This window comes from Neofelis nebulosa, chromosome 16, assembly GCF_028018385.1.
Source record: "Neofelis nebulosa isolate mNeoNeb1 chromosome 16, mNeoNeb1.pri, whole genome shotgun sequence".
Lineage (NCBI taxonomy): Eukaryota > Metazoa > Chordata > Mammalia > Carnivora > Felidae > Neofelis > Neofelis nebulosa.
This window is the reverse complement of record NC_080797.1, coordinates 437,407-451,233: the sequence shown is the minus strand read 5'-3', so window position 1 is coordinate 451,233 and position 13,827 is coordinate 437,407. Positions and strand designations below refer to the sequence as shown.

General features: G+C 47.4%; 1 protein-coding gene across 2 annotated transcripts in view; it reads left to right on the top strand.

Moving 5' to 3' along the window:
• The window catches only part of UBE2G1 (ubiquitin conjugating enzyme E2 G1), a 121,030-nt gene that overhangs the window by 82,341 nt on the left and 24,862 nt on the right, over positions 1-13,827 (top strand). For both annotated transcript variants that reach the window (XM_058704683.1, XM_058704684.1), the window contains exon 2: positions 2,166-2,268. In XM_058704683.1, the coding sequence (XP_058560666.1) occupies positions 2,166-2,268 (103 nt within the window). The remainder of the gene's footprint in view (positions 1-2,165; positions 2,269-13,827) is intronic.

The window sequence follows — 13,827 nt, the reverse complement described above, 5'->3', positions numbered from 1 at the left end:
CGTACACTGCATGCTGAGGCTTGTGGAGAGAGGGGGTGCAGGTCCCGCGAACCTGGGTGCCCCGCGAACGCCCCTCGCGCACTCTGCCTCTCTTGTCTCTCTCAAAAATAAACAAATATTAAAAACATTTTTTTTTTTAAAGTAAGCATACATTTCTTTGGTTTGAGATATAGTACAATTTAAAACTTTAGATAAGTCTACTTGGCCTTTTAGGCAAAAATTTAGGCTTATGAAAAAATCTTTCAAATTTTGAGTAAATAATTGTTTTTAGAGAGAGTGAGAGTAACTGAGCTCGTGTGTGTGGGGAAGGTGCAGAGGGAGCGAGAATCTTTTTTTTTTTTTTTTTTTTTTTTTCAACGTTTATTTATTTTTGGGACAGAGAGAGACAGAGCATGAACGGGGGAGGGACAGAGAGAGAGGGAGACACAGAATCGGAAACAGGCTCCAGGCTCCGAGCCATCAGCCCAGAGCCCGACGCGGGGCTCGAACTCACGGACCGTGAGATCGTGACCTGGCTGAAGTCGGACGCTTAACCGACTGCGCCACCCAGGCGCCCCGGGAGCGAGAATCTTAAGGAGGCCCCATGCTCAGTGTAGAGTTCAGCACAAAACTCAGTCCTACGACCCTGGGATCATGACCTAAGCCGAAATCAGGAGTCAGACGCCCAACTGACTGAGCCACCCAGGCACGCTACCCCTCCCCTCCCCCCCTTTTAAAGTAGGCTTCATGCCCAGCATGGAGCCCTGTGCAGGGCTTGAACTCATGACCCTGAGATCAAGACCTGCTCTGAGATCAAGAGTTGGGCACTGAATCTATTGGGCTACCCAGGTGCCTCCATTCATATTTAAATATAAATAAAATGTGACTTTTGGCTCTGTGTTTCACTGGCGCGTTGGGGTGTTAGATCCTAGCTGTTGAAATAACACCACCTGCTTAATTCCTTCACAATTTGAGGTCTTGGTTACTGACACACTGTTCAGTCTCGTGTATAGCATTCTGGTTGCATTACGCTTTCTTTTACCATCAGGCCGAACTCCCGAGTCTGATGGCAGAACACCTGTTCGGGCCCCCAGCACATCCCTTCCCACCTGCTCTCTCACGAGGGCTTGGCTGCCACTTCTCAGAGCCAGTCCGTGCTCCCCGTCTGAGCTCTCCGTTGGTGATTTCTATATACAGTGTATGTGGATATTTACTGCCAGGATTGTGTTGACTGCTTCATAGGCATGTAGGTGTATCAGTGTGTGTCAAATTTTACAATATATGAATGTGCATTCCTACCGAATATCAGTTATGCCTCGTTAAAGCTGTTGAAAATTCATACATAATATATACCATCAGTAGGTCATTATGAAGCCCGGTGTCTCCAGGAACCACCAGACTGTGGATTCCTCCTCACTTGGCCCACTAAGCTCCCTTCTTGGCCTGCGTCCTCTGGCCTCCCTAGTCCTTCGCTTCCGTCTTCCTCTCTCCAGGCCAGAGCACTCTTTCTGGAAGAGAAAAATCTCACGATGCCGCTGCCATTTCTGTAGAGCCCCAGCTCTTGTTGTGAGACCACTCCTGTGTGCCAGAAGTTCTGGCTGGCCAAAGGGGTGACACAAACCGGACACATGGGGTCTTTGCTCTCTGCACGCTGAGTCTTCTGGGCCACACAGGAACCCCATCTGTAGATGTGCATCCCCAGGGTTACAGAGGGCTTGTCAAACAGACACGCAGAGAACGTGTACATGAGGGTTGGCTAAGCTCAGGGATTCCAGTGAACCGGTGTGAGGTCCTCTGTTGGTGCTTCTAATAGGGCACCCTAAAGACCACCGCGTAAGACTGATTCGACTTCCCTCTGAGCCGGGATCCGTGAGGGTGGGCCTGGATGCCTGTGTCTTTACAAGTTCTGTCTAACACTGTAGGGTTACCTAGAGGGTGAGAACCTAGCTGGAGTCCAGGGTGGGAATAAGAGGTTTGGAAGGGGGTCATGTTTGCTTCCCTGTGGGCCTCCTTGTGCTACAGAAATGGAAACGTTTTGGCCGTCAGGTAGCATTTTGCTGATGGATCCACGTATATCCGTCGAATAGTGTAGAATTTATAACATGGTATTAACGTTCTGTAATTTATCTGTTGGGTGAAAATTATGTGCTTAAAAGTTTTGATCAGTTTTTTTTCTTCCCCCACAGAACTCAACAAAAATCCAGTGGAAGGCTTTTCAGCAGGTTTAATAGATGACAATGACCTTTACCGATGGGAAGTCCTTATCATTGGTCCCCCTGACACACTTTAGTAAGTACCATGCAACTGACACTAAAATAGCTCTCTTAATTGAAGTATAAACTATTTTGGCAAACTGAAGTGAAATTGTTTAGATCGGATGGAGTGGCTGTGGTTAGGTGAACTTGTTTGTATCAAGTGATCATGTATAGGACTTACGTGTTCTGCCTGAAACTCTAGTGTCTAAAGCCTGCTGCTTTCTTAAATAGCTAATAGTTTCTGAAATGTAGATGTTTTTAATACCTGGAATAAATTTATTACAGAAAAGCTATTTTTAAGGTAAAGCCTCTTTTAGATCATGTATTTTTTACTTGTTTCTCAGATACTGGGTTAATATTGGCAGGATAGGAGAAAGAAGAGAATTCTTGACTGAAATGTTTCTGCCTCTTCCTACTGTGCCTCACCCCCAAAGGGAACCCCGTAATTTCAGAGATCAGGCTTTCCCATCCTCAGCACTTTATCCGTTTGATTCCAGTGTAGTGTTAACCTGGGAGATTTCCTTTCGGGACACAGGTCACACATCAGCGTCTTCACGTGGGAGAGAACTTTCAAAGTCATCGGTTTAGTGACTCTTCAGTTGGGTCCCCCCAGAAAACTGACCAGAGCCAAGATGTGTTGACCCTGAAATGAACCAGTGTTTACCTTTTCCCACTTTATAAAAGCGATTGTTTACGGCTAATCACTTTTAGTTACTCCTTATTAACAAATGTCAGTTAGAAAACAGAATGTAGTGGTATGAAAAAAATAACGGAAAAGGAGATGAGATTTCTTAAATATTTTATGTCCTACATTTTATTTTAAGATGTTTTCTTAATGTTTATTTTTGAGAGAGAGACAGAGTGTGAGTGGGGGAGGGGCAGAGAGAGAGGGAGACACAGAATCGGAAGCAGGCTCCAGGCTCTGAGCTGTCAGCACAGAGCCCGATGAGGGAGCCCTTGAACCGTGAGATCATGACCTGAGGTGAAGTCAGATGCTTAACTGACTGAGCCACCCAGACGCCCCTTCTGTCCTAAATTTTAGATTCAAAGACCACATCTGCTCTGAATGTTTGCAGACTAACTTAAAGCTACTAATATTTAATGTTTGTTTTTTTTTTTTTAACAGCAGGTAAAAGTTTATTAGAGTATAAGATCAGAAAGGAAGAATAGTACGAAAGCTCTCTTTACAGAGAGGGGACATTTGAAAGTGAATGCCCATGACTGTAGGCAAGGGTCCTTGTTTTGTAAGGTTCTGGTTGTCCCGCCCCTTCCCCCTGGCTCCTCCTTGGCTTAATAGCACTAGGTGCTGGGTCATTTCCATCATGTGAGGTGTGGTCTGTGTTCACACTTAGGTCTTTTGTGAAATTCCTGAGTCCAACCTGAGGGGAGTAGGCGGGGTCTGTTACATTCTTAGGAACCTTACCCCTGGGGTGGGGAGGGTTTGCTGTTGTCACGGACTCCCAGCCTCCCAGCGTTATTCCAAAATCTGTCTTTCCCCACCCAGGACCTCAGGTCCTACCCTTTCTCTCTCTGCCTCTCTTATCGTATCTTTTTCTACCATAGTCTTCCCACTGAACGCATGACTTCTAACTGCATTAGGAATCGGGGCAACGACCGATCTTAGCTCCCTCCTGCTGAAAGGAGGCATTGAGGGGCAGGTTCCGAGGTTGATCCAGAGGTTCGAGATAATGGCAGGGTGTTTGGAACATCTGGGCTAGCAGAATTTTCTTGGAGGTCTTATTTTTCTGGCATATCATCGGCTTCTACAAATGACATACATAGAGTATTAGACTAACAAGCATTAATATTCCAAACGCAATGCCTCCTAGGGAGGAGACCACACCATGGAAAGGAAAGATGCATTGTAGCCATCCCAAAAGTCCCTGACATGTCTGGTCATTTTTTTTTTTAAACTTAACTACAAGTTCTCCTCTCTCTTCCATATTTATTTGGATATTGTGATATTGTTGGTTAGAATAATTAAGCAAGTTAACTAGTTTTTGGTTCTCGATCCTCGAATCTTCCTTTGGCCATCCAGTTTCCACAGGAACAAACTCCACGAGGAGTATTTAACTTTACCTCTCCAATATCCAGGTTACTCTAAGTTCAGGCAATTATTTATCCGTCCTGGAGCTAGTAGCACCGTCGTCCCGAATTCAGTCATAATGTCCCTTTCTAGCAAGGGAGTGGGGCTCTCTGCCTTTATCAAAAAAGAGGGCAGAAAAAAAAAGTCTGCCCATATGCACCCCAGGGGATGAGAGAAAAATTTAGGCATAAGTTTTCTGGAGACGCCTCTAATAGCTACGCGGCATTTGGATGGTCGGCCGGGGAAAGGACGGAAAAGGCAGCTGAGTGTCAAGAAGGAACTCGAGCGGTTTTCCTTCTGTTTTCCAGAGTTACCCGAGGCTCTGGGTTTTCAGTGGACAGTTGGTTCAGGGGGGCCACCGTGATGAGCCCCAGGACCGATCCGTTCCCTTCAGGGACACTGGGTATCTGAGCCCTTGCAGACTGAGGTCCCCGAGGGCATCCGGATCTCCAGTGACCGTCTCCACACAAGGGGCCTGGCTCACGGGGTTTCGACTTCGGTTGTCCCCTCTGAGAACACTGGTGTTTCCAGTGCCCTGAATGGCCTCGGATATGGCACTTGGTGCCAGGACCTTGGGAAGTCTGGTTCGACATAGTATGTAAGGCCGAGACTAAGGCCTTAGATTTTTTTCTTAAGCCTCCTTTCCTGTTCCTTACTTTTCTCTCAATCTTGGTTGTCATATACCCAATTGGCAGCTTGTAAAAGCTCCTCCAGGGTCCCTTCCCAGCCAACAGCCAACTTTTGTAGTTTTCTCCACATATCTGGGGTCGATTGAATGATGAATTTGTCCTTCAGAATCATCTCTGCCTCAGGGGTCTTACGGGAGATAGCCTTATATTTAATGAGAGCCTCCCTTAACTCTTCCAGGAAGGCCACCAGGGTTTCATCCTGTATCTGTATAATAGTGGCTCATTTAGTGTAATTTAAAGGCTTAACCTTAGTTCTTTTTAATCCTTCCAAAGTACAGGCTTGGAAATGGCAGTCCCACCATTCCCAGTGCGATTATCATAGTCCCAAGTAGGATCTTGGGGTGGGACTGCCTGAGCTTCAGTAGGGAATTCTGGAAAGCCTTTATATACTTATCCAGATCATCAGAAAATGTATCTAGATATCCTTTCGTCCGTCTTAAATCTTAGAGCGAAAAAGGTACTTGTAATCTTATCATGGTGGTGCCTCCCTGGGTTTCTCCTTCCGGCGCTCCAGCTTCTTGTAGGGGAAACACGCCTGTCACGCTACGGGGGAGGGCCTGGGTAAGGTGGGCAGCAGGGAGCAGAAGTGCACGTTTGAGGTCTGGGTATATGGATGGAGGACCCGAGGCGGAGGCTGAGGTGAAAGCCATCGCTTCCTCCCTCTCTATGTCTGCTTTGGGTACAGGCAAAGGGCCCTTAGCTGTTTACCCTCCTGATGACTGGACTTCAGAAAGTGTTGGCCTGACATCTACCTCGATTGTCTCTTAAGGCCCCCAAAACACTGAACATAGGGACTTCTCCCCATTTCCCCTCACATTTGCAGATCAAGTCCAATCGTAGGATGACATTACAATCGGTATTTCCCTCTGGCGGCCAGGTTTCCTCCTCCAATTTGCGTTGGGCCCAAGCCTCGGTGCAAAAAGAAAATGAGTTGCTGCTTCTTCAGGGTTTGTGGATGAAAGTCATCCCAGTTTTTCAGAGTGCATCCCAAAGGGGTATTGGCCTTGGTTAAGGAATTGCCCGTCTATAGGAAAAAGAGAAAAAGGCATCCCTTATAGCTGGCCAGGAGAAACCTCACCTTCTAACCCCGCACTTTGGCTGGCTACGGGATCGGCAGCCAGAAGCCCTGTCAGTCTCTCGAGCTGCTGGGAGTAGTTGCTCTTACCCAGGCTTGACCCTACTTCCGAGAGCTGACCTGGTCTTCCCTGATTTCTCCTACCCCTGTTTCCTGCCCGCGGGACCTTGGGAGTACGGACTGTGACCACGCAAGACTCTCCTGGTTTTGGAAACGTGCACTAATTTTATTTTGACCCAACAGTAATTTACGTATTGATCATCGGCCATTGTGGGGGGCTAAAAGGGCTAAAGATGAGGTCTGTTCCCCTGCCTTTTTCAGCAGTGCGCAAGTAAATGTGTTCCAGCCATGTGGGTATCCATTTTTGGCATACACTGGGCTAAGTTTAGCAAGATGGCCCATGTATCCCAGCAAAAGCCCTTTGTATATCATGGTCATCCCTCGTATGGCACAGGTGTCCATTCCTGTGCTAAATGGGCACAACAAACATGGAGCATTTGGAGGCTGGCACCAAGGGTATCGAGGGTATCGCCATTGTTTTCCAGTCTTTGGATCAAAGGAGGGTCGGTTTTAATCTTAACCCGGTGTACTTTTAAAATCCGTTCATTTTAGGGGCGCCTGGGTGGCTCGGTCGGTTAAGCGTCCGACTTCGGCTCAGGTCATGATCTCGCGGTCCGTGAGTTCGAGCCCCGCGTCGGGCTCTGTGCTGACAGCTCAGAGCCTGGAGCCTGTTTCGGATTCTGTGTCTCCCTCTCTCTGACCCTCCCCCGTTCATGCTCTGTCTCTCTCTGTCTCAAAAATAAATAAACGTTAAAAAAAAAAAAAATTTAAAAAATCCGTTCATTTTAACCTTAGTCCTTCTTGACCACACATAAAATTCCTTTCCAGAGATTTCCCTTCACAAACCTTCTACAACTTTCCTTTGCATTCACATTTTGTCCCAAGCCATTTCTCTCCAAATAACCAGACAAAATTACTTTATTTTGCCTTCCAATAAAAATGTATTTCCTGTCCTTATCTTTCTTACACTTCTCCTACTTTTCTACGTACCGAGTTGCTCTCCTTATTCCCATCAGCCTTAACTACATTTAGCAGAATTTTAACTCTTAGAAACCATAGTCTCCAGTGAAAACTTGGTAACCAGTTGTGAACCGTCACACCAGAATTCTTTGTATGGCAAATTCGTGAGCCACTTAAGCACAAAGCATGTCTACCAACAGACCCAAATAGCCTTAGTGTTTCTGCGATGAGAAGTCAGAAGCTCAAACCTATGTTAAGTAATCAATGCTTTAGCACTCCAGTCTGTTTGGAAAAGACCTGGACATCCAACGAATTGAATTCCATTTATCATGCAAGCAAAACTTTATAACGTTTCAGGGTACCAAAGACTGGAAGGCATCTTAACAATTACCCATGAAAACTTTGAGGCCGAATTTACCGTCATTTCAGTCATCTTTTTGCTAACAAAGTGGAATGGAGATAACATGAACCTATTTGACCTCCAGGAAACCTAGATAGAATAAAAAGTCTTATATTTAATACTGATAAACAGGTCTGTCTCAAGCCAACACACTTAAAATAGCCTAAACATCGAAACTCGAATGAGTTTCACCTGCATTCACCTAAAAGTCAATCAGTTTGTTCTCCGTTGTCACTTTTTATGTGGGGCACCAGTGGGGAGATCCGAAGTGGGCAGTCCAAGTGGGTGCTCTTTGCTCCTTGACAGGAGGGTGAGAGGAGCAGCTGGTGGTGCCTGGGACACTGAGGATGGTTTAGGAGACACTTGGTAGGCTGCACCCGAGGGGGTGCAGAAACGGGGTGGGAGGGGAGGCTGAAGAGGTGAGATTCGGCCGGGAAGCCTGGAGGCAGAAGAAAGCCCAGAGGACAGACAGCGAGAGGACACCTCATCCGAAAGCCTGTCAGCTGGGACAGATGAGCAGATGCACGTTCTTTTTCCACCACTGTGGGAATGGGGAGTCCATGTCGGGCCGTAGAGGACAGGGACGTTCCCTGAAACAAGAGGAGTTTGGGCAGCTGCTAGGGAATATTCCTTCAAGTCCCTGTCCTGAGTAGACTAAGCAGAGCCAGTTGGTTCTTATTCGCATCCACGTCGTGTGGGAGCCTGCCGAATGTCTTCTCTCCCATCACCACCGTGGGCCTCAGGGGCAGGAGGAGGGTGGTGAGCCCAGAAGGCGTTGAGGCAAGTCCTGCTCTCCGCTCCACAAGAGATGTTTGAAAATGAAAGGTAAAAAAATGAGACCTGGGCAGTGAGCCGTGGCCGGAGTGTCGGAAGTGGAAGCAAGTAGAGGGCCACCGTCCACTGCAGTTGGGAAAGCTGTGAGGGAGGACCCTTTGGAAGTCTTCCGGATCACTCCTAGGAGGATATGCGAGGGATCAGTCCTGGGCTTTTCCACTCATTTCCCAAAGGAAGAGGCTGGCCATAGAGAATTCTACCAGCTACCCAAGCGGGGCGGTGAGGGATCCGGTTTCGCGGACGGCCTTCAGGCATCCACCAGACAATAGCCTGGGTCAGGACCCATCGTTTGCTGTTTGGTCTCCCTTGAGTCCCATGCATCCAGAGGGTTTTCTCAAAAGGAAACTGGGGCTCCACCACACCAGTGTTCCCAACTGCATTGGGGGATCAGCTCGGGGGGAGACCCAAGGAGCTTGTCAGCTGAGACTTGAGAATGGCAGTCACTCTATTCGCCCTCAACTGGCGGACGGGTGCCTGTTGTTTGGTTCGGGAACTTTATTTAGGTGGGAAAGAAAGGGGGTGCCAACCGCCCTTTGCTTACAGTTAGAAGACGTCGATACCCCGGACGAGCCCCCAAAGGAATGTTGCAGGATTTCTTATCAGAGTACCCGGGGTTCGTTGTCTTGCTGCAAAGAATGAAGGGGTGGACACAGAATGAGGGGCGGGCAAAAGTTCATGAGGGTGTAGGATCAGAAAGGGAGAATAGTAGGAAAGCCCTCTTTACAGAGAGGAGACATTCGAAAGTGAGTATTTAATGCTTCATAAGATGGATTGTGACTATCTGATGTCAGTGGCTAGTACAGGTTCCGTACTGTTTTTAGAAGTGGGGGTATTGGGACAAAATACTGTGACCTTCTCAGAACCATATACCTGAGGAACAGAGCCATGGGTCCATGTCCGAGTTTCTTGGGGACTGTGCTTCCTTATTCAGCTGTGGTCCTCCATGGCGCTAAGCAGGCGGGGATTTCATTTTAGGTGTTCAAAGATGGGGACTCCTCTGCCCCCTAAAACACCTGGTGGAGAAGAAAATTAAGGCTAATTGTTACCAGAGCTGGTACAGTACATACAGGGTAAGCTGTAGGCTGTAGTGTGGACTTGGGGCTTTCTGTTGTCTGGAAAAGTGATTGTTTTGTCACGATTGTTTCCAGTCAGAAATTTGACTGATGTATTTGTCAGGGCCATGTTGGTATTGGTGATCACTGCACGCCGTGGGAACTCAGTTTGGTCACTCCACAGGGAAAGTTCGGGTTGGTAATAGTAACCCTTGAAGAACATCTTTGAGGCGTCCCCCATTACATCCTTAATATTATTTGAAAGCAAATAAGACCATTACATACAAGCCCGATGAAGTGCAGATTTTCAAACTAAATACGTTGCATGAAGGTTTACTGGGGAGACACAGTGACATTCCCATGACAGAATCTTGTACTCTGGCGATAGAGTATTTCTTCCAAATTGCTGTCTGTGTAGAGGAGTAATTAGCACCCAGGCCCCAGCTTCATCTCTGAGGGCCCCACGGAGCTCTGGCCTTTTCTCTAAAGGCTCTTGGCGGGTCCATATATACATTGTATGCCTTCAGCTTTGCTGAGGGGAACCATTTGTTAATAGTCCCCTCACTAATTAATAGTCCATTTTTTTCCATCAATTAAAAACTCGTTCCTGGCCTTCAGTACACATTTAAACAGTGGTGGCTGCTCCTCTGGAGTGTGGGCTTCTAGATGGGACAGTTGGGCTGTAGTCTAACTTCAGTGTCACGTGCACCTTTTTTTTTGTTTGTTTTAAGTTTATTTATTTATTTTGAGAGAGGCAGAGAGAGAATCCCAATGAGGCTGTGCGTTGTCAGTGTGGAGCCTGACAGAGGGCTCAGTCTCATGAACCATGAGATCATGACCTGAGCTGAACTCAGGAGTCAGGCGCTCAACCAACTGAACCACCAGGGGCCCCCAGAATATTACCCAAAGGACAAAGAGGGGGTAGTTTGTTTGTTTCTTTCTTTCTTAAAAAAGATTTTTTTTTTAACGTTTATTTATTTTTGAGAGAGACAGAGCACGAGCAGGGGGGGGGCAGAGAGAGAGAGAGAGAGGGAGACACAGAATCCCGGGCAGGCTCCAGGCTCTGAGCTGTCAGCACAGAGCCAGACTTGGGGCACGAACTGAAATCACGAATCATGAGATCATGACCTCAGCCGAAGTCGGACGCTCAACCGACTGAGCCCTCCAGGCGCCCCTGAGGGTAGTTTCTTCTTGGTTTCAGGTATTTTATATGCAGTGTAGACACTTTTTTTCCCTGGAAGCTCTCCTGCAGACTGGCTCTTGTCTCATCGGTCACAATTAAGCCACTTGCTCATTTCTTCCCAGGAGCTGGTAAGATGGGGGAGATTTTGCCGCAGTGGGTTTAGAGGAGTTACTCTGGGCTGGAAGGGGTTTCGAAGTGTTAGCAGATAGGGTAAGAATTAACTGGATGGAGAGGCTCCTGGGTGGCTCAGTCGATTGAGCATCAGACTTTGGCTCAGTTCGTGGGTTCGAGCCCCGCGCCGGGCTCTGTGCCGACAGCTCGGAGCCTGGAGCCTGCTTCGGACTCTGTGTCTCCCTCTCTGTCTGCCCCTCCCCTGCTCACACTCTGTCTCTCTCTCAAAAACAAATAAACACTTAAAAAAATTACGAATTAACTGGGCGGATATTCTGGCAAAGGCAGTGAGAGGTGGGGTAAATGGAAGGGGAGTCACAGATGAATAATTTCGTAGGAGGAACAGAATGTAATTGGGCCTAGAAAACAAGGGGTGGGACCTGGAGTGTGGCAACAGTAGTAAAGCTGAGCGTATGGGACCTCAAGAAGAGGGTGGATAGACGGGGTTGAGTGCTAGTTGAAGTTTATAAACACTGCTGAAGAGTTTGGGTTTGTCTTCTGTCCTGACGGCAAAGCCTAACCATTGAGGGATTTTATACCAGGAGTTACCAGTCAGGAATTTGATGCACATCCTAAAGTATAAGCCCTGAGTGTCATGACTTTGGGATTGCAGATTTTATTTTCCTTCACTTTACTTGTGCTTTATTTCTGCAACAGAAACTTGTTTTTCACAGTGTTACTCTGAAAGCTTCTTTGTAGGTGGAAGAGCTGGGCTGGGAGTTGGGGTTGAGCCGGGTGGCAGTAGGGAGGCGCACGGCCTTTGCCCAGGCGGTAGAGTGAGGAGGGCTGAGCAGATTAGCCAGGAAGGGGTAAGGAGAGGAGTCAGCATCCTAAAATGGTACCAGGTACCAAGAATCAAGTATTTCATGTTGTGTGTTGGTTTAGCAGGAAGGAACTTACAGGCGTCCGGCAGCCGAAGAGGGTAGACGCCATCTCGGAGCTGCTGGAGCGGGCGTCTCTCGTGTGTGGGTGCCCAGACCTCCAGTGCAAATCACTGCCCATGGGGAGGGCCTGAGGCTGACAGTGGGGATGTAGGGTCGGAAGTACGTTAATGTGGGCTTAGATGGTGCCTAAACCTACCTGATGGATTCACCACCGGATACATCATTTATGTAATGATGGGAAGAACTAACGACGTCTGACATTTTTTTAGACGCTCTCGTGTTATTTTGTGCGGCGTCATCAGCCTTCCCTTAGTCACTAGAGGGCGCTGCACCCTTCAGAGTAACGAGGGCACTCAAGATTCTGTAAGACTGAGAGTTGCCACGTGGATTAATTTAGCCGCTATATTTATCGCTCTGTTACTGCTCTGTCCATTAATGAGTCTTCCTAGTGGTGTTAGGGATAGATTGTCTCCGTGTCTTTCCGTGAAGGACACCGAGCTGGCGTGCTGTACCTGCTCTTTTCAGCCTGCCGGTTATCAGGCGTGTGGACGGCCAGCCATTTCCACGGAGTGAGAGAGTTCAGGGAAAGGTGGTGGCAGATTTGTGCAGGACGTTAGGAGACTCGGGTATCACCATATAACTTTAAATTGTATACATTTGTGTTAGTGAGTGGCGAGTGTAACCTTTTACCTCTTACTCTCTTTGTCTTTCATCAGCCACGGCTAGTCTGTTCAAAGAGCGTGCTTTATTTTATTCCTCCCCGCTGGCAATGGGGTGGAAACTTTGTAGGCTATTGAGATCATGTATGTTTTGTCATCGTGGATGTAGGACCTGACGGACTCTGGTTAGTACCATTTTACAGTGAAGCATGAGCCATGTGTCCTGTGATGAGGGAACCTTGTGCTGCATGATCAGTGCAAGGCCACATCACTGATCGTTCAGTGCTCAAGAACAGGGGCTCGGGGGCCTTTGTTTACCTCCCCACCTCGGCCTCTTTCATTGGCCATGCAGCTTTGAACAGTGATGCAAACTTTGTCTTAGCAGTTTCATTTTTAGGGTAAAAACCCTATGCCCAGGAAGCGTTTGGAACGTTCAGTGTTCTATTGCTTGTAATAGCAAAACAATTGGAAGCAGTCAAATACCTTATGAGTGTGATAAATTGTTGAATGTGGCAGATAAAATGAACAAGAAACCGGTAACAACAGGAGTGTTGTTTTTTTTTTTTAAATCTTTATTGATTTTTGAGAGAGAGAGAGAGTGAGCAAGCGAGCAGGGGAGGAACAGAGAGAGAGGGAGACAAAGAATCCGAAGCAGGCTCCAGGCTCTGAGCTGTCAGCCCAGAGCCTGACGCAGGGCTCGAACCTGCAAACCATGGGATCATGACCTGAGCCGAAGTCAGACTCCTAACTGACTGAGCCACCCAGACGCCCCAGGAGTGTTTTTATAAGAACAGTGTTGGGGCACCTGGGTGGCTCAGTCAGTTAAGCGTCCGACTTCGGCTCAGGTCACGATCTCGTGGTCCGTGAATTCGAGCCCCGCGTCGGGCTCTGGGCTGATGGCTCGGAGCCTGGAGCCTGCTTCCAATTCTGTGTCTCCCTCTCTCTCTGCCCCTCCCCCATTCATGCTCTGTCTCTCTCTGTCTCAAAAATAAATAAACGTTAAAAAAAAATTAAAAAAAAAAAACAGTGTTGAGCAAAATTTAAGACAACAGCATAAGTATATCATTTATATAAAGTCAATATGGCAGAATGAAAGGATCTGACAAAATAGAATGATGGGATCTGGTCCTGGTAAGATTTTTATAATTTAGCACAAAACAGTAAGTGGGGCTAATGGAAGAAACTTCATCTAGGCTGAGGAAAGGTTCTCAGCCTTTTCAAATGGGAGGTTTGCACCCACAAGCTGGGGCCACACAACTCGGGTTTTAAAAAAACGGGTAGGATTCTATAGGTGAAAGATGTTAAGGAGTCCAGCTCTAGGAGGAAGCCTGTAAGGCGTAACATGGGGTTATTGGTTCAGAATGGGGAGTGATCTGTAGACAGTGAAAATTGTGTGCTTTGAAGCTTTGGGGATAATTGTCAATAAAACCTGACATTTTAAAGATGAAAATAATTTAAGACAGTTTTTCACGGTCGGGATTCCAGTGAGCTGACATAAAGTGGATCCAGTCAGTCAGACTTGAGGGACACAGGGAAGCTA